The sequence below is a fragment of the Dendropsophus ebraccatus genome, chromosome 1, assembly GCF_027789765.1.
Source record: "Dendropsophus ebraccatus isolate aDenEbr1 chromosome 1, aDenEbr1.pat, whole genome shotgun sequence".
Classification (NCBI taxonomy): Eukaryota; Metazoa; Chordata; class Amphibia; order Anura; family Hylidae; genus Dendropsophus; species Dendropsophus ebraccatus.
This window is the reverse complement of record NC_091454.1, coordinates 223,879,232-223,899,617: the sequence shown is the minus strand read 5'-3', so window position 1 is coordinate 223,899,617 and position 20,386 is coordinate 223,879,232. Positions and strand designations below refer to the sequence as shown.

The following is a 20,386-nucleotide window of genomic DNA, read 5'->3' as shown; positions in this document are numbered from 1 at the left end:
AGGTGTATTGGTACATAATGCCTAAGGGCAGAGGAAACAGAGAATGCAGACAAAGTATCAGACACATTCTTATAGACTGATGGTTCTGCACCTGTAAGCCCGAATGCTGCACTGGTACAATGTATCAGTGTGCTGCACAGCGTTCTCTATCAGCCTCTATAGGTGTGGTGTAAGAGAGTGCTGAGGAGGAGCTCCGGCTGTACAAACCTTTACATAGCTGTTCTCTGTGTAACAGAGCTGGGAGCCAGAACATAACATCTCCACTGGCAGGACAGCAGCTGATCCTCCATCCACAGCCACCAGGGAATCAATGACCAGACTCACAGTTTCAGATCTGAGGTTTGAAGGACGCAAGAAACAGGGGTCGAGGCAAAAAAGTGGGTGACAAAGGTGAAAGGGTCAGTAATACAGAACCGAAAGGTTATTGACAGGAAGAGACGAAGTTCATAGAAACAGATAACAGATCGGTAGCGGACAGTAAAGCAGGTCAGACCTAAAGAGAGAGAGGAGAGGGAAGCTTGTAAACACCTGAGAACGTGGATGATAGAGCAAAAGTAGACGCTCCAAAAAAAGACCTGTTCTACTTCACCTCCTACTTCACCAATCCAACCACCTACAGAGATGTCTGCCGTTCTGGAGACAGTAGGGTTCTTCTTTGGGGTCTCAGGCTCCGTCATGTTGGGGATCACTCTCTTCAATGCAAACTGGCGAGTGTCAACCGTGGATGGGAATGTCATCACAACGTCCACCTTGTTCGAAAACCTTTGGATGAGCTGCGCCACTGATTCCACGGGGGTGTACAACTGTCGAGAATTTCCATCATTGCTGGCTCTGTCTGGTGAGTTATTATAAGGGTTCAGGGGTCTAGGGGTTATACATTGTTAGGGGGATGGGTCATTTATGGTCAAGAACATGGATGAAAGCTTTGGTGAACTACTCATGGATGAGGGTTATGAAGAAGTAATATATGAGAGTTTTTCCAAGTTGATGGCTTTGGAATCATCCATGGTCGAGAAGGTTGGGAGATATTAATCGTAGGGGGCTTTGAATGTATATGTGGTTATAGCCAACACTGGTCTATGGTTCTGAGGCCACTGTTCTCGAAGTGACTGATTGACCATATGGATGGTGAAATCCTAGGAGACTGTGATAGATATTAACCCTACACAGGTGATTCTAATACTGAGCTTAAGTCAGATAAGTGACACCTAATAAAGGTTCTGCTGAGTCAGGATTTAGTAAAACTCTACAGTTATTGTACATTTTCATACTGTATGTATAGTGTGATCAGGCACTCATCAGGTAGGTCACCACAACAAATTGTATGTATAGTATGATCAGGTAGGTCACCACCACATATTGTATGTATAGTGTGATCAGGCACTCACCAGGTAGGTTACCACCACATATTGTATGTATAGTGTGATAAGGCACTCATCAGGTAGGTCACCTTCACATATTGTATGTATAGTGTGATCAGGCACTCACCAGGTAGGTCACCTCCACATATTGTATGTATAGTGTGATCAGGCACTTACCAGGTAGGTTACCACCACATATTGTATGTATATTGTGATCAGGCACTCACCAGGTAGGTCACCTCCACATATTGTATGTATAGTGTGATCAGGCACTCACCAGGTAGGTCACCTCCACATATTGTATGTATAGTGTGATCAGGCACTTACCAGGTAGGTTACCACCACATATTGTATGTATATTGTGATCAGGCACTCACCAGGTAGGTCACCTCCACATATTGTATGTATAGTGTGATCAGGCACTCACCAGGTAGGTCACCACCACATATTGTATGTATAGTGTGATCAGGCACTCACCAGGTAGGTCACCTCCACATATTGTATGTATAGTGCAATCAGGCACTCATCAGTATATACTGTATGTATAGTGCGATCAGGCACTCATCAGTATATACTGTATGTATAGTGCGATCAGGCACTCATCGGGTAGGTCACCTTCACATAATGTATGTATAGTGTGATGTAATTTGACCGTCTTCAAGCAGAATACCTCTACTTTATATAGAGTGATGAGACCTCTCTATACTGTATATAGAGTAGTGAGACACTCATGAGGTTACCACTCTATACTGTATATAGAGTAGTGTGGCACTCATGAGGTAGGTCACCTCTGTATACTGTATATAGTGTAGTATGGCACTCATGGGGTAGATTACTTATCTATAATGTATATATACAGGTTAGGGGTAGGTTACTTCTCTATACTGTATATCATGCAGATTCGTGCTCATGGGGGTAGGTTACCTCTCTATACTATATATAGCGTAGATCGGTGCTCATGGGGGTAGGTTACCTCTCTATACTGTGTATATATATAGCGTAGATCGGTGCTCATGGGGGTAGGTTACCTCTCTATACTGTGTATATATATATAGCGTAGATCGTTGTTCATGGGGGTAGGTTACCTCTCTGTTGGTGGGCTACCTACCTATTGTGAATATGTCAGGGGGATATAGTATGAACGTCGTACACACCACGTTACTGTAGAGGTTCCTACTGATGTTCCACAGAGTTTACTTATATCGATCGAATATCCCAGAATGCTTTGTGCTTATTTGCACTTGACCTTGGCTCCGAGTATAGCAAGGATTTCATTTGTTATAACAGATGGACATCCAGTCATTGTTTGCACAGAACTAGGTCAGAATAGGTTCAGCCTGCAGAGACTGTCGCTATGCTATGATGGAGCTTTAGTAACATCAAACAGGACGTCCCTTTCAACATTCAATTAAATATAGTTAAACTTTGGTGGAGTCGTCTAGAATAGGATTTCGAGAAATTTCAGTCAGACGTCCAGGATCCTTATATTTTGGCTATAAAGGGCGACCCTTGTTCTGGAGGACTTCACTGTCCTGCATTACACAGACAACACATTCATTTGAATAGATACCATGTAATACCTAAATTCCCCTGTGGTGGCGCTGCAAAAAAACCAAACACTTACTTGAGGGGTTATTTCCACTTATCACCGGGGATCCCAGTTTGTGATCACCACGTTGTCTAGGAAGCCTTCTAGTAGAGTCGCCTTGTCGAGTAGAGAGTGTCCAATGGCGGGAACCACCTTAAATTTAGGATTAACTCTTTGTATAATGTCTTTGTTTCCCTTTAGCTCTTTACTCACTGCACCAGCATGCTGACTTAGTGGTGTAGTATCCTGTATGAAGAAGCCATTTGCAGAAACTTTCTCAGATCCCTTTAAGTTGTGCAATTGCCCAATGCCTGGTTCTCAGCCCGCGCTTGTTTAAGCCTTATGTCAGTCACCAGCCCCACTAACAACAATGTGTGTATGTTGGCTCACAAAGCCATTTTACACTTTTTATACAGTATAATAGAAACTTGTTTCCACATCGATAATGACCTGGGGTGACCCCCTGATATCGAGACGTGCTCCGTATGTGTTTCCATGCCACAATGGTCTAGTATAGAGAATGGTCGCGGTCCTCACCAGTCTCATTCATGCTTTTCTAGACAAATGGGCCATTCCTATACGGATAAGGAGAATATCTCATGGATTTATAGTTGCATTGATCAACTTGACTTCTTTATGTCATCTTCTAGATGTGAGGCTGTCCAACAATGGATTTTCGGGTCAGTTGATCCCACCGATCAGGCAATGACTAAGCTTTTGTTCAGTCTAGTATAAAAGTTTCTTCAAGCTTTCCTCCTTGATACTCCACCTTGTTATTTCCAGGGTTATTATCTGGCCATCAGCATGTTCCACCTTCTACTGGTTACGAGTGTAAACACCATCCCTAAACTAGCACCATAGGGACCCAACTGATTTTACTATATGAAGCATCAACACGTCCATTACTGTGTGCCCCTATATATCTGCAGCCCAGGGCGATGAATTCTTGGCAAAGGAAAGCTCCACGGATGTCTTGGCTTGGCCCGGGGCTGGTTTTGTGGTCAGAAGGGAACGTCACTTGTCGTATAAGAATTCCTCTTGTATAAGTTATAATTAATCACCTAGAAACAGGTTCTGAGGAATCACACAGCAGTAGGTTTATTAAGCTCCACGTTTTATTACTTGGAAACCCTGCCCTTATTAAGATAATCTGGCAAGTGTCAAACACATATAGAAGATTGTATTTACTACCTTACGTTATATAATGTCAGGAAGCTATGACCTCTACTCTGTATAAGTTTAGATACGTCTATTTGTGGCTGTCATTGGAGTTGGTGGTTGTCATTGGGGTTGACCAAGGTGCACAGCAACGTGCCGTGCGCTCCTGCAGAATTTCATAAATATCATTTACATGTGTTTACGTCAATGCAGATCCCTCCATGACATTGATCCAAGCTGCGGTCGTGCCATAAAAACATCAGATGAAGAATTGATTGGAGTTGAGAATTCAAGGTCTTGGTAGAAACGTTTACAACTTAGCTCCTGAGAGACCAACATCTAGACTTTCTTTAAAAAGTTACATGCCATCAAACAAGCTATGTAAGGGAAGATCTCTTGTTATAGGTACATGCCATATGACACCATGACCATGATTTGTTGGGGGGTGTTGGTTCTATTACATCTCTTTGTCCAGAATGCCTTGTGTCTATCTGGCAGTTTAGGCCTCTCAATGGTCTATTAATGGTTCCTTGGTTTGCCTCTGTCCATCAGTTTGCCATTGTCCTCTTTCACCTGATTCCTTCAAGAATTGTCTTGTCAGATAGTTCAATGTGGTTATTTGTTCTTCAAGTGAAAGGTTTGGTGTGAAGAATCCATTCTATGACCATGTGTGGCTTTTCTGCATACACACATCCCAACCTGTAATGTCTACCAAATCTATTTTCATGTTCTCCACCAATGATCTGTACAACACCACATCCCAACTCTGATCCCATATAAACAACTTCTTTCTCCTATCATGGGCTGCTGAATACCTGTCCATGTAATGCATGGGTGGCTCGAGAGGGGCAGTGCAGAGGTCACTGATACATACTAGCCTGGCAAGCCCTATATCCCCAGGATTCAATATTCAATATTACTTGCTCTAATATGTTGGGTTATAACATCAACATTAACCCCCCCTATTCACAGGAATACTCGCTGATCAGTGGAAGTCTGACCTTGACCAACCCTTCCTGAGAACATAGTTCAAATGTCCCTCAAACTAAAGGGGTACTACAGCCCATTAAAATGTGTTATATGCCGTTATATACAAAATAATAAACATGTTATTTGTACCTCACCACACCCCCCCAGGGTCCTCCTATGGCATCTTCGGGTCTCCGGCTGAATGATCCAACCACCACTTCTGAGACACTTTCATGTCAGCAGTGACAGCCGCTCAGCCAATCACTGACCGGAGATGGGACAGCACCGCAGCCATTGATTGGCTCAGTGGGGGGACCAAAAGACTTTGCACAAGAACCTCGGTGGAGCATGGTGAGGAGGAATAACATGTTCATTACGTTCTATATAACATACCCCTTTAATAGACTGGCAGTGCACATGTGTGGACAGTGTTTCATTCATTGCCTATGAGACCTCAGACTATTGCTGGTGCTGAGGTCTATCAGAACCATGGTTGACCCTAGCTAGGTAAGTCTAGGAGCTGCTTTATCTTAGGGGCCCTACAATACAGAGGGGTCTCAGGTTGTGGCCTCCTCTCTAAGATGCCCATGTGCCCAATCCCAAAGAATAAAAGATGGTGGGGAATATATGTAGATGATTCACTGTATTCTTGTTTGTCGAACTTCGATTACAGAGTTCACATTGGCCGATTCCTCTAGTTTTAGATGTCAATGTGACAGGCAGCAGGATACAACCTCATCTTCTCATCCTGCTTCTTGTCAGTTGGTGACAGAGATCTAATAAGTGACTGTATTATTATTAGGCAGACGATCAGGCCCCCTCCAGCTCATCGGGCTATGCTCATAGTATTATCTCTGCAGCTGTGCAGGGAGAGGACCTTGACATTGGGAATGTGCGGCCGATACTCCCCTCCCCCAATAAATCTTTCCATCACACACTGAGAGTTATAACCGGCCATAAAACAATTGCTTTTATTGACTGCTGTAAGTTCATTATCTGGTGTAACATTCCAGCAGGGAGCCAGGGGACCTTAGACACCTTATGCTGAACCGCTGGACCCCATCATATGCACAGTACAACTTCTATAGGCCTACAAACTAGATATTATTCCCACGATGTATTCTAAATCCGTAAAAATAGCCACTGCACAGTACAACTTCTCCTGTCCTGTATGCTGAGTGTAATCCTCAGTATCTGCTCTTTTTCTGTATATATGGACACGGCACAATACTATGGTGTCCCACCACAGGTGTTGCTATTAGTTACACCCTTCGAAAAAGCCTGTACTTATTGGGGGACATGAATGAAAAGACATAAATGCCTTTTTTAGGCGCAAATGGGGCAAATCGGCGTAAAAATATTTGCAAACGGTATTTTTGCAAATATTTTTTTCGCATGTGCCCCATCTGTGCCACTTTCACCAGTGGGGCCGTTACGGGGGGTGCGGCCTCTGCGTGAACCACATTTATCATTTTTTCCGTGGAAAAAATTATACTGAAACCTACGCCAGATCTGGGCTGGCGTAGGTTTCAAAATTTTCGCTCGGACGGGCTCCGCGCGATCGGGATTTATGTAGAGGCACATGTCCGGCGCTGCAGGGGCATTTGTAAGCCTTCAGAAATGTCCCCCATTGTGTAGAACTGGTGATGAAGGTAGTGATAAAGTTTTGCCACTAGATGTCGCTGTATTAGATATGTGTATTTAGATGCTGCATGACTGAAGTGTGTAAAGGGTTATTGTTTATTTTTATGTCACATGGATTTGCAAACCTGTAGGAATCTTCTCTCCTATCACCTCTCTCTTTACTTCTTCTATTGCACTCTTCACCCACTCACAGCGCACTTTAGATATGCAGAGGAAAGAAGTCACGTGGGAGACAGAAAGAGTAGGTCAGTCTTAGTCAGAACCCCGTATGGGTAGGACGTCAGACAGGACACAGCTAACAGTTTTCTTCTCAGTAACGCTACACAACACTATGCAGTGTTAGACCCCCTTCAAGAGAGGACAAGTCAGAGACAACCCCATCCCACACCGTGGACTAGGAGAGTAACAGAGCAGGACAGTATCCACAGACAGCAGTAAGCTAGGAACTGATCCAGATAGAGCAAAGTTGCAGTAAGCCTAGGAACTCAATCTTGCAGCGCGGTTGTCAGCAGGGAACCCTCAGCATTCCTCTCATCCCAGGTAACAAGGTCTGGGCCTTGTGTCACCCTCTAGGACGGGTCCCCCAAATCTAGTGGGCATAAGTTGGTTGAAGACTAACAAGTCAATACACGGGCACAAGTATTCTTCTTCTTCTAAGTATTCTTCTACCTAATCCTCCAACATACTGGCACAGCACAGTACTACTTGGGTTGAGACTCTCACGACATCCTCCTCTCTGCTACTCTGCTTCTTTGTATCACTCAACACGCTACTCAGTCAGCACAACTGTACTGCTCACTCTATTACTGTCACAGATCTGGTTGCTGTACTATTCGGTGTCTTATCTAGTGCTTTATCAAGGGAACTATCAAGTGTAACTTATCTTGTCAAAGTAAATCTGTATAACTTGCTGTACACAAGTACCTTTCGAGTAAAACCAAGCTTATTTATGATAAAGAGACTCTGTGAATCTTCAACCCACACCGACACAGTGTTTACTACATCCTTGGGACATTTCCCCTTTCTGTGGGTGGCAGTTCCGATAGTCCGGGAGGGTCAATTCACAACTCCGACCACCTGTGACTACATCATCCGTGACTACACTAATCCAAGGGACCCCGTAGCAGCCCGGCAAGACACTGTCCACAGGAGAACAAGGTACAACCGGCCTTCTAAAATAAAAGCAGGTGTGTCACCATACTTGTGTTCCCAACCGGCACTAGCATCATGAGATAACATCTTAAAGGTCCGGCTGTATCTCGGCCAACCACCACCGGAGTGGCGTCACACACTACCACCTAGCAAATGACCGCCGTACCTCCGTGACACTTCTCTTGTCCTGTATGCTGGGTGTAATCCTCAGTATATATATATATAGTGCACAGTACCACTTCTCCTGTCCTGTACGCTGGGTGTAATCCTCAGTATATATATATAGTGCACAGTACCACTTCTCCTGTCCTGTACGCTGGGTGTAATCCTCACTATATATATATATATATATATATATATATATATATATATATATATATATATACAGTGCACAGTACCACTTCTCCTGTCCTGTACGCTGGGTGTAACCCTCAGTATATATGGACAGTGCACAGTACCACTTCTCCTGTCCTGTATGCTGGGTGTAATCCTCAGTATATATATATAGTGCACAGTACCACTTCTCCTGTCCTGTATGCTGGGTGCAATCCTCAGTATATATATACAGTGCACAGTACCACTTCTCCTGTCCTGTATGCTGGGTGTAATCCTCAGTATATATATATATATACAGTGCACAGTACTACTTCTCCTGTCCTGTATGCTGGGTGTAATCCTCAGTATATATATATATATATATAGTGCACAGTACCACTTCTCCTGCCCTGTATGCTGGGTGTAATCCTCAGTATATATATATACAGTGCACAGTACCACTTCTCCTGTCCTGTATGCTGGATGTTATCCTCAGTATATATATATATATATATATATATATATATATATACAGTGCACAGTACCACTTCTCCTGTCCTGTATGCTGGGTGTAATCCTCAGTATATATATATATACAGTGCACAGTACCACTTCTCCTGCCCTGTACGCTGGGTGTAATCCTCAGTATATATGGACAGTGCACAGTACCACTTCTCCTGTCCTGTATGCTGGGTGTAATCCTCACTATATATATATATATATATATATATATATATATATATATATATATATATATATAGCAAAAAGTATTCTGTGGCGCAGCACTCCTTTAAGAAAAATATGGTTGGTGCCAAACAGAAAGCACCTTTGTGACCATAGGTGCTGAATAATATAATCAAAGGAATCTCTGTGGCACTCAAAATATAGTGAAAAAAACTCGTGGTTTATTTGCCCACAACCGCAACGTTTCGAACTCACAGTGAGTCCTTTCTCAAGCAGTGTTCAAGCACATATGGCATAGAGTGAGTATAAATACATACACAGTGGTCATTAGCAACAGTGGTAACAATTTAGCAATCAGTGTCAACAAAATCAAAATAAACAACAGCACGTGTATATAGAGCAGTGGTAATCACTTACAGTGAAAATCTATACGGTGTAATAAAACAAGTGTAATCACCAATTACAGTGTTAAAAGAGTGTCTATAAGTTCATTAAAAAAAGTCCATATTTGTACAAAATATCTGGAATCTCTGGGATCATCACCCACCATGATGTCGACATAGCTGCGGCTCCCAAGATGGTGTATTCGGCGTTGTCCAAGACCGACTGCGCATGTCCAGAGTGTCACCCCATAGAATCAGCTGTCCATCCGCGATCCGTGTTGTGACGTATTCAGCTGGGTTAACCGCTTCATTGCTGATCGAAGCAGATACTGTACTGTACGTAGTGGCAAGGGTAAATCAACTGTAAACGGAGAACGTCTTCACGGCAGGTGCGCCCGCTTCATCTCGGCCTTATCTGGACACTAGTTCTGTACTACCATGTGGAGGTACAGGAGATCGGGAACGAGCTATCCGGGCTGCTGTGAAACAACAACACACGTGACCGCTCGGTGTATGGAGATCCCGGACTCGCTAAAAAACAAACCATGGATCACCTCCACTAAATCCACTCACTCCACCACCTACGGGTTCCAGGTAAGTATCCCAGCCGTGCCTGCTGACGTATAATCTCCAACAGTAATGACACATGCCACAAAAAACGTAGCCCAAAAAAACGCAGTATAGACTCATGGTCTGAATGGTGGTATAGGACATATAAGCCGATGGGAGGTTCGTTCTCTGAATCATCATGTGGTGGTGTTCCCTTCAATTCCAGAAATAAGAATGCTTGGATATCTAAATATAAAGAAAAGAAAATTAATATCCGATAACATATATTAAATGCCATATATGCAATGGGTCCACATATAAGAAGAAGAGGGAAGCAGATACTGTCAAAACCTCTAGTGAATCCTTATCCACATATTCTAGGAGTAATTTTAAAATCCACATTGAGTCCAAATGGTTTTAGGGAATTAAGCTCAAAGATCCAGTATAATTCCCGTTTTTTCAACCTTGCTAGTCTGTCCCCACCCCTTATAGGAGAAGTAATATGTTCAATGAACATGATGCGTAGGTCTTGTTCTTGGTGGTTCCTGTCACAAAAATGTTTGGAAACAGGTAAGTCTAATCTCTTTTTCCTTATCGTGTATCTGTGTTGGATGAGGCGTGTCTTAACGTCAAGTGATGTTTCCCCAACATAAATCAGGGGACATGGACAAATAATCACATAAATGACCCAATCCGTTTCACATGTAATGTGTTGTTTGATGGGATATGTTTTTTGTGTAGTGGGATGGATGAAGGTGTCACCTTTAATAACATACCTGCAATTGATACATCTCCTACAGGTATGGCAACCCGGTCTCAGGGGTCCCAGAAGAAATTGTTGTGTGGGTCCAGGAGTACTATGTGTTGTAGCATGTACAAGACGGTCTCTTAGATTGGGAGCTCTCTTATAAGATAGTAGAGGCCTATTTTGAAAATCCTCAATTTCTGGAAGTCCCCGTTGCAGGACCCCCCAATGTTTATGGATGATTTTAGCAATCTGGCCACTCAATCCATTAAATTGAGTGACAAATGGGATTCTGGAGTCAGTGTTGCGATCTAAACGTTTTGTGAGAAGGTTTTCTCTTGGTATCTCAGACACATCCTCCATGGACTTCTGGGTTATGTGCCTGGGATAGCCCCTTCTATGAAAATTGGTGGCAAAATTCGTCATGGTATGTTGGAGTTCAGACTCATCTGTGACCGGAGCGCTGGCACCAGCAATTCTATGGAGGACTCAGCTACAACAGAGAAAAAGTTTGCCCAGGGGTCCAACTTTACGGAAGATGAGGAGAGTACGATTCTTGCCGGACTGAAAGGTGATCCTAAATTTCTGCATACACCATCTATTAATGACCTTAAACGTGAACTTGAACAAGAACGCAAGCGAGAAATAGGACTTAGTCTACACCTCACCACTATTGGGGAATATTATAAGCACGGTATGATACCTCGTGGTATGCGTTCCCGGCTGAAGCCTATTATGTATACTACCAATACAGACTTCAAACAAGAATTCGAACAAATATCGAACAGATATGCACGGGACATAATGCTGTTAAACATGAAGTATCTTCAAAGGGATTTAACGACCATGGAACACAAAGTTAATAAATTAGAAGAAAATTTGAAGTCACTTATGTCAGAGGAAGAACTTACGGCGTTGTTGCAGCGAGTTAAAAATTCACTGGACAAACATGAAAAAGACATCGCGGAAGTCAAGAAAAGGAAATGGAGAAGGGATGCCAAGGATTACGATCTGGGTAACGTCTACACATGGGACTCCGAGGCCACCTATGCCAAGGCTAATGTGGGACGACGGGAGAAAAGGAACAGGATGACCAGTGACAACTCTAATTTGGACTCACCAGCTAAAGTTTTTTTAGGCACAGGGAAGATGCCAGAAACCATCAATCTAAACAAACAAGACGGGGAGGCAGGAGGCGCAACCGCCACCGCAAAAAACTTTGCAACCAAGACAACGCGGGTTCAACCGATGCGCCCCCCAAAGGAGAAGAAAAAGGGCAAGGACAATACCGCAGCAGAGAACAACTGATGGTGAATATCTCCTCTTACAAATTAAATGATATGCAAATTGATGTCTTGAATAGAGGTTTATCATTTTGTCCAGGAAATGGTGTTAACTGGTTTGACTTGGAGCTAGATTTATGGAAATTTTTTAGACGTATCAAGCTCAAAGTCTGGAGCACCACCCTTGGTGAGACTATTTCCAACGCCACACCGGGGTTGGTTTCTCCAGAACTTTGTCTTAAGGATTTTGACTTATTTACCAAAAGTGAATTTATCCCTCTTCTTACTTCACACCCCATAGAAACATTCATATCAGGGGTCAAGGGTGATATTTCCAAATTAAAAATGAACACACCAGTGGGCTTTATTAGCAACCCCAACATGACGAGGGATGAGATGCAGGCCCTGGGAGAACTGGTGCGTAACCACGACATCACCATCAAACCTGCTGACAAGGGTGGTGGTGTCGTGGTTATGAACACTACCCAATACATGGAGGAGGCCTATCGCCAATTAATGGATGCAAATGTATATGAAATTCTACACAGAGATCCCACTAGGGAAATACAATCCAAATTAAAGAGTGTCTTGGATGTAGCTTTGGCAGAGGGGTGCATAGATAAAAAGATATGGGAGTTCGTGTGGGTGGAATACCCTGTTATTCCGTTATTTTATTTATTACCCAAAATTCACAAGTCACTAGACAATCCCCCAGGTCGACCTATTGTGTCGGGGATGGGGTCAGTGTTGAATAAGGCCTCTGTCTTTTTAGATAAAGTCTTACAGCCCCATGTGACAAAAATGCGGTCATATTTACAGGACACCACACATTTTCTCCTTAAACTTAAGGAGTTAGATGCAACCAAAGTCACATTTATAGCATCCTTAGACATCGCCAGCTTATATACGTCCATAGGACATGAGAAGGGTATTAGGGCCATTAAGCATGTGCTCCATACCTCTGAACTTTCCTTAGCATGTCAGACCTTTCTGGTACAGCTACTAGATATTGTGTTGTCATGTAACTTTTTTATGTTTGACAAAAAAATTTTTCTGCAGAAGAAAGGGACCGCGATGGGGTCTAACGTCGCGCCCACTTTTGCTAACCTGTACGTCGCCACGCTTGAGGAGTCACATGTCTATGTATCCCACCACGCTCATCATGTTGTCGCGTGGTGGAGGTACATAGACGATGTGTTCCTGGCGTGGGGTGGCGATGAGGAAGGTTTGACAGCATTCCACAACTTTCTTAATAGTATGGATCCGGATATACAATTTACCATCTCTTACTCTGACACAGAGACACAATTTCTGGACACATTGGTATATCGCTGTAATAATAGATTCATTACCAAATTGTATACCAAACCTACAGATAAAAACACCCTTTTGAGATTTGACTCCAACCACCCCAGGAACACTGTGCGATCCCTTCCAAAAAGCCAATTTATGCGCATTAAACGCATAGTCACAGATGAGTCTGAACTCCAACATACCATGACGAATTTTGCCACCAATTTTCATAGAAGGGGCTATCCCAGGCACATAACCCAGAAGTCCATGGAGGATGTGTCTGAGATACCAAGAGAAAACCTTCTCACAAAACGTTTAGATCGCAACACTGACTCCAGAATCCCATTTGTCACTCAATTTAATGGATTGAGTGGCCAGATTGCTAAAATCATCCATAAACATTGGGGGGTCCTGCAACGGGGACTTCCAGAAATTGAGGATTTTCAAAATAGGCCTCTACTATCTTATAAGAGAGCTCCCAATCTAAGAGACCGTCTTGTACATGCTACAACACATAGTACTCCTGGACCCACACAACAATTTCTTCTGGGACCCCTGAGACCGGGTTGCCATACCTGTAGGAGATGTATCAATTGCAGGTATGTTATTAAAGGTGACACCTTCATCCATCCCACTACACAAAAAACATATCCCATCAAACAACACATTACATGTGAAACGGATTGGGTCATTTATGTGATTATTTGTCCATGTCCCCTGATTTATGTTGGGGAAACATCACTTGACGTTAAGACACGCCTCATCCAACACAGATACACGATAAGGAAAAAGAGATTAGACTTACCTGTTTCCAAACATTTTTGTGACAGGAACCACCAAGAACAAGACCTACGCATCATGTTCATTGAACATATTACTTCTCCTATAAGGGGTGGGGACAGACTAGCAAGGTTGAAAAAACGGGAATTATACTGGATCTTTGAGCTTAATTCCCTAAAACCATTTGGACTCAATGTGGATTTTAAAATTACTCCTAGAATATGTGGATAAGGATTCACTAGAGGTTTTGACAGTATCTGCTTCCCTCTTCTTCTTATATGTGGACCCATTGCATATATGGCATTTAATATATGTTATCGGATATTAATTTTCTTTTCTTTATATTTAGATATCCAAGCATTCTTATTTCTGGAATTGAAGGGAACACCACCACATGATGATTCAGAGAACGAACCTCCCATCGGCTTATATGTCCTATACCACCATTCAGACCATGAGTCTATACTGCGTTTTTTTGGGCTACGTTTTTTGTGGCATGTGTCATTACTGTTGGAGATTATACGTCAGCAGGCACGGCTGGGATACTTACCTGGAACCCGTAGGTGGTGGAGTGAGTGGATTTAGTGGAGGTGATCCATGGTTTGTTTTTTAGCGAGTCCGGGATCTCCATACACCGAGCGGTCACGTGTGTTGTTGTTTCACAGCAGCCCGGATAGCTCGTTCCCGATCTCCTGTACCTCCACATGGTAGTACAGAACTAGTGTCCAGATAAGGCCGAGATGAAGCGGGCGCACCTGCCGTGAAGACGTTCTCCGTTTACAGTTGATTTACCCTTGCCACTACGTACAGTACAGTATCTGCTTCGATCAGCAATGAAGCGGTTAACCCAGCTGAATACGTCACAACACGGATCGCGGATGGACAGCTGATTCTATGGGGTGACACTCTGGACATGCGCAGTCGGTCTTGGACAACGCCGAATACACCATCTTGGGAGCCGCAGCTATGTCGACATCATGGTGGGTGATGATCCCAGAGATTCCAGATATTTTGTACAAATATGGACTTTTTTTAATGAACTTATAGACACTCTTTTAACACTGTAATTGGTGATTACACTTGTTTTATTACACCGTATAGATTTTCACTGTAAGTGATTACCACTGCTCTATATACACGTGCTGTTGTTTATTTTGATTTTGTTGACACTGATTGCTAAATTGTTACCACTGTTGCTAATGACCACTGTGTATGTATTTATACTCACTCTATGCCATATGTGCTTGAACACTGCTTGAGAAAGGACTCACTGTGAGTTCGAAACGTTGCGGTTGTGGGCAAATAAACCACGAGTTTTTTTCACTATATTTTGAGTGCCACAGAGATTCCTTTGATTATATATATATATATATATATATATATACAGTGCACAGTACCACTTCTCCTGTCCTGTATACTGGGTGTAATCCTCAGTATATAAATACAGTGCACAGTACCACTTCTCCTGTCCTGTATGCTGGGTGTAATCCTCAGTATATATGGACAGTGCACAGTACCACTTCTCCTGTCCTGTATGCTGGGTGTAATCCTCAGTATATATGGACAGTGCACAGTACCACTACTCCTGTCCTGTATGCTGGGTGTAATCCTCAGTATATATATATATATATATATATATATATATATATATATATATATACAGTGCACAGTACCACTTCTCCTGTCCTGTATGCTGGGTGTAATCCTCAGTGTATATATATATACAGTGCACAGTACCACTTCTCCTGTCCTGTATGCTGGGTGTAATCCTCAGTATATATATACAGTGCACAGTACCACTTCTCCTGTCCTGTATGCTGGGTGTAATCCTCAGTATCTGCTCTTATTGCACAGTACCCCTTCTGTCTGGCCATTTCCCAGTATAACTTCTCTGGTGCCCATAGTACCCCCTCCTCCATCGGGATCAGCCCCCTTCCTTCCACCTCTGCCTTATCTCACATTGTAAATTTTACCAGACAAAATGTTACTTTTGTGTAATGGCCGGACACCTGCTCCGCATGACGTAGGATTATCACCTTGGGTCTTGTGTTTACGACGTGTGTACAAATCCTCGGCTTTTATGGTGTAATGGTGTGTGACTGAAACACGCTACACTCTTATACCAGGGCTTTATAGATTTACACAGGTAGTAATAACAAAACAAGGGCGAAAGAGCAGCTGACACCACCTCAGAGCCTCGCTCCAGCACAGTAACCGCACACACATTGGGATTCATGGTCCCTACTTCTGCAGGGCCCAGTACACACCTGACTGCCTTTAGGAGACCACAGTTCTGTCTCCTGTACAGAAAACAGCTTCTTATTTAGGGACCTATTAGATGAAGCTATTATTAACGATTAACGAAGGCAAAAGAGATCGTTTATGGTTAACCTGAAATCGGTCACCATATTGTACAGAACGCTAGTCGTCCGTTACGATCGTCACTACGATCGTTTACTCCATCTGAATCCAGCAAATGAGAGAACCATATGAGACTGCTCTGAACGATTGGTGAATGAATGCGGAATCACAGCGAACGATTAACGATGATTTTGGTGTTGACAGCAAATGAACAAAGATCGATTTCTCGTTGGTCGTTTGAACATTGCCTATATCTACACAAAATGAATATCGTTTAAATTTGAACAAAATAACGATAATTACACAGGAAAGTTCAGCATGGTCGAATGTTCCTGTGTTCTATATGGGGTAAGCCACAGTCAGACTGCTCTGGGGCCGGCTTATCTCTCCAAGAACAAAGGGGTTGGGCAGTGATTTTCCTTCACACCAGATCCCTATCTCCACTGATACATTCTTTCGGTGGAGTCTCAGGAGAGCCCCTTACCCTTGATACTGACGCAGAACAAGGCTATGTTCACACTAAGTAAAAGTATGGCCGTTGTTGCCATCGGCAACAATGGCTGTACTTTGCACGTTGTGGAACAATACCTATTGTTCTATGGGATCCCGGCCGGAGCGTATACACATTGTATACACATTCTGATGACGTTGCCGAACCCAAACAGTTTGGCAAATTCGCTCAATACTAATACCCTTTATCTGTCCAGATACTGAATGCTAGACCTTTGCTTCAATGTACCTAACCCTAATGTATATAGATGACTCTGATGTAAAAAAAAATAGAAGGGTGGGGCATATTGGATCAGCCGTCTCTCCCAGGGCTGATGATGTCGAAGAGAAGCAACGGGCATGTTGGATCAGCCATCTCTCCCAGGGCTGATGATGTCGGAGAAGAGAAGTATCGGGCATGTTGGATCAGCCATCTCTCCCAGGGCTGATGATGTTGGAGAAGAGAAGTATCGGGCATGTTGGATCAGCCATCTCTCCCATGGCTGATGATGTCGGAGAAGAGAAGTATCGGGCATGTTGGATCAGCCATCTCTCCCATGGCTGATGATTTCGAGGAAAAGAGTGATTGAACTGCTTGATCCTATTGACCAGCCATAGTCTAATCTGTATCACTCTCTAATGACAGATGATGTCGGAGAAGAGAAGGATCGGGCATGTTGGATCCCAGCTGCCTGATCCTATTGATTGGCCATCTAATCTGTATGGGGGCAGCTGACTCTTCCACGACAGATAAAGTCCCGGAAAAGAGGGAATTGGTCCATATTAGATTTTAGTTTCTTGATTCTACCGACCGACCATCTAATGGGTATTGGGCAGCTGTCTCTGGTATGACACGCAAAGGATTGGCCAGGTTGGATTTCCGCTCCCCGATCCTATTCTTAGGGTCAGCAGTAGAAAGTTGTGACATGAAGTCAACTGTCACGAGAAACCGTCACGAGTCTGACATAGAGTTATAGAGTCCTGCGATGGGTATAATGCAACAGTGGCGGCACTTTTTATTCCGACAAACATTAGCGTGTGAGCGCGCTCTAATAGACAAACAGCACTGTTACTGTGAGAAGCTCTTGGAGTGGGATGGAGTGCGGTGTTGACCTAGTTCTTAAGCTTCATCAGAAGATCACATGGATTAGATTACACAGCAGACATTAGCTTTTCCACCTTTCTGCCAAATAAACCTGCTACACAAACCTACCAGCGGCCCGGCCGGGTTCTGGGGAAATGTTTGTGCGGCGAGTGGTCGTCTGCCAATGATGTGACCCGGTGGGTCATAAGAAGTCATTAACCTTATCTTAATGAAGCCATGAATGTGGACAGAACAATAAGTGTGTGATAACAGGCAACAAACATCACGATGGAGGCCTCCGAACCTCCTGCGGTTATTAGAGCTGTTTTTCCTTACTGTGATATGATTTGTATTTCTAATGTTATTGTCCACGTGGGCTGTCATGCGGCTGGCACACAGCAGAGTAACTATAACTGTAATCTAGATTTATTGTTAAGGAGGGAAGAGTTGGCAAAGTTTCGTAAGACACATAGCCAGTGAAAAGAGGTGAAGAAGATGTCCTGGTGACCAATACCTACGTAGATCCCTATAGGAAGTTTCAGATGTGATTAGCGGGCTACACTGGTCTGAGGTCAGAGGAGGAGCTAAAAGGAGTCTCGCATAGTGGGGCTGATTTACTAACGTCTTCCAGTCAGAAAATTGTCACGTTTTTGTCCATTTTCCCTGTCGATTTGGTGTTTCGACATATTTACTAATGGTGTTGTTAGGATCCGGACAGCAGGACAAGACAAGACAGTGAGCCCTAAGCTCAGCCCCGCCCACTGTCCTCTACCTACTTGCCACAATCCGCCCTAAGATGGCGGCGAGCAACTTGGCGGCGGTCCCTGCACTGGCTAGGTGGGACACAAAGACAAGACAAACAGACAGACAGACAAACACAATGAAGAATAGTCAACAGTCCGGGTCACAACAATCGGGCAGCAAAAGTACAAAATCAATATCCAATAAACGTAGTCAAAGTCCAGGCAATATGGTCAAGGGCAGGCGGCAAGCAAGGGAAGTCAAGGAATAAGGCAAAGATCAGGAATAGCAAATACACAGAAGATACAAGCAGGCAGAGACTAAGTCAATAACCAGCAATGATATCCCAGACTGAGGAAGTTATATAGGAGGCCGGGGTTCTGATCCAGAACATCATTGGACCATCCCCCTGATCTCCAAGCACAGACACCTGAGAACAAAACAGATCCACTGGCAGGAAGACCTGTCAGTCACAGCAGAACCAAAACACAGATTAACCCTGACATGGCCAGACAGAACTCAGCAGGTGAAGTCGGGTGTGTCTCCCAAAGAGAGCAAATAAACCAGTGTTCAGACACAGCAAAACAAAACACAGAACAGAATAAGAGAATATCAGCGCCTTCTCGGCCGTACAGCACGAGCAGAGGGGCGCATAATGCTCCGCAAAGATACCATCCTGACAGTACCCCCCCTTTTATGAGGGGCCTCAGGACCCTCACAGGACTTAACCTCACTTAGAAGATTGCCATCTGACTCCCATTCATCAGAAGAAGAGTCCATGGCATGGAGAACAGGCTTACTGACAGGACGAGCAGAACAACATGTTAAATTCGCATCAGATACAGGCAAATAAGGTACAACAGAACTAGAAATATTAATTTCGCCGGAAGGTACCTGTGCGCCCAAATGACCTTCCTGGGAGTCACCTGGACGCCGATGATCTGGGTGCAGGTTTTCTTGCCGCTTGGGACGCTTGTGGCAGAAACTGATGTAATGGCCACTGTCACCACAGTAGTAACATAGACCATTGTGTCTCCGGTGTTCTCGCCTGGTCTTGGCGTCTAATAGTCCCAGCTGCATGGGCTCGTCCTCAGGAATAGTAGGGGTAACAAGAGGGGTTTTGACAGAATAGGAGACAGATTGTTTAGAAGAGTCAGAGTCTACTCTCTCCCTATGTCTGTCACGGAGCCTGCGGTCTATACGAATAGCCAAATTCATGGCCTGCTTAAGGGTGGAAGGTTCTGGATGCCCTGTCCAGGCATCCTTAATGCCATCAGACAACCCCTGCTTAAACTTGCATCTAAGTGCAGGATCATTCCATCCGGATGGAACGCACCACTGGCGGAACTCAGCACAATACTCCTCCACCGGTCGCTTGCCCTGTCTCAAAGTAGTCAACTGTCTCTCAGCTGCTGCTGCCCTGTCAGGGTCATCATAGAGTAATTCCAATGCAGAGAAAAACTGATCTACAGAAGACAATTCAGTGGCATCTGGAGGCAAAGAAAAGGCCCACTCCTGCGGAGGTCCTTGTAAGAGTGACATAACTATGCCCACTCTCTGGCTCTCATCCCCAGAGGACCGGGGACAAAGTCTGAAAAACAACTTACATCCCTCTCTGAAGATTCGAAAGGCCTTTCTCTCGCCTTTGAACCTATCAGGAAGCTGCACTGGAGGTTCTGGGGGAACAGCAGCAGATAGCATGGCATTTTGGCCCAGGAAAGACTCTACCTGCTGCACCCGTTGCGTAAGGTCCAGAACAAGCTGGTTGAGACTTTGCATTTGCTCAACCAGAGCTTTCATGGGGTCC

The 20,386-nt window shown here is 43.9% G+C and overlaps 1 protein-coding gene across 1 annotated transcript in view; it reads left to right on the top strand.

The window, feature by feature from the left end:
- The first annotated feature begins 207 nt into the window (after nt 1–207).
- CLDN15 (claudin 15) overlaps nt 208–20,386 on the top strand; it is a 45,433-nt gene continuing 25,254 nt past the window's right edge. The window contains exon 1 of the mRNA XM_069949524.1: nt 208–838. Within this exon, the coding sequence (XP_069805625.1) occupies nt 622–838 (217 nt within the window). The 5' untranslated portion in view covers nt 208–621. The remainder of the gene's footprint in view (nt 839–20,386) is intronic.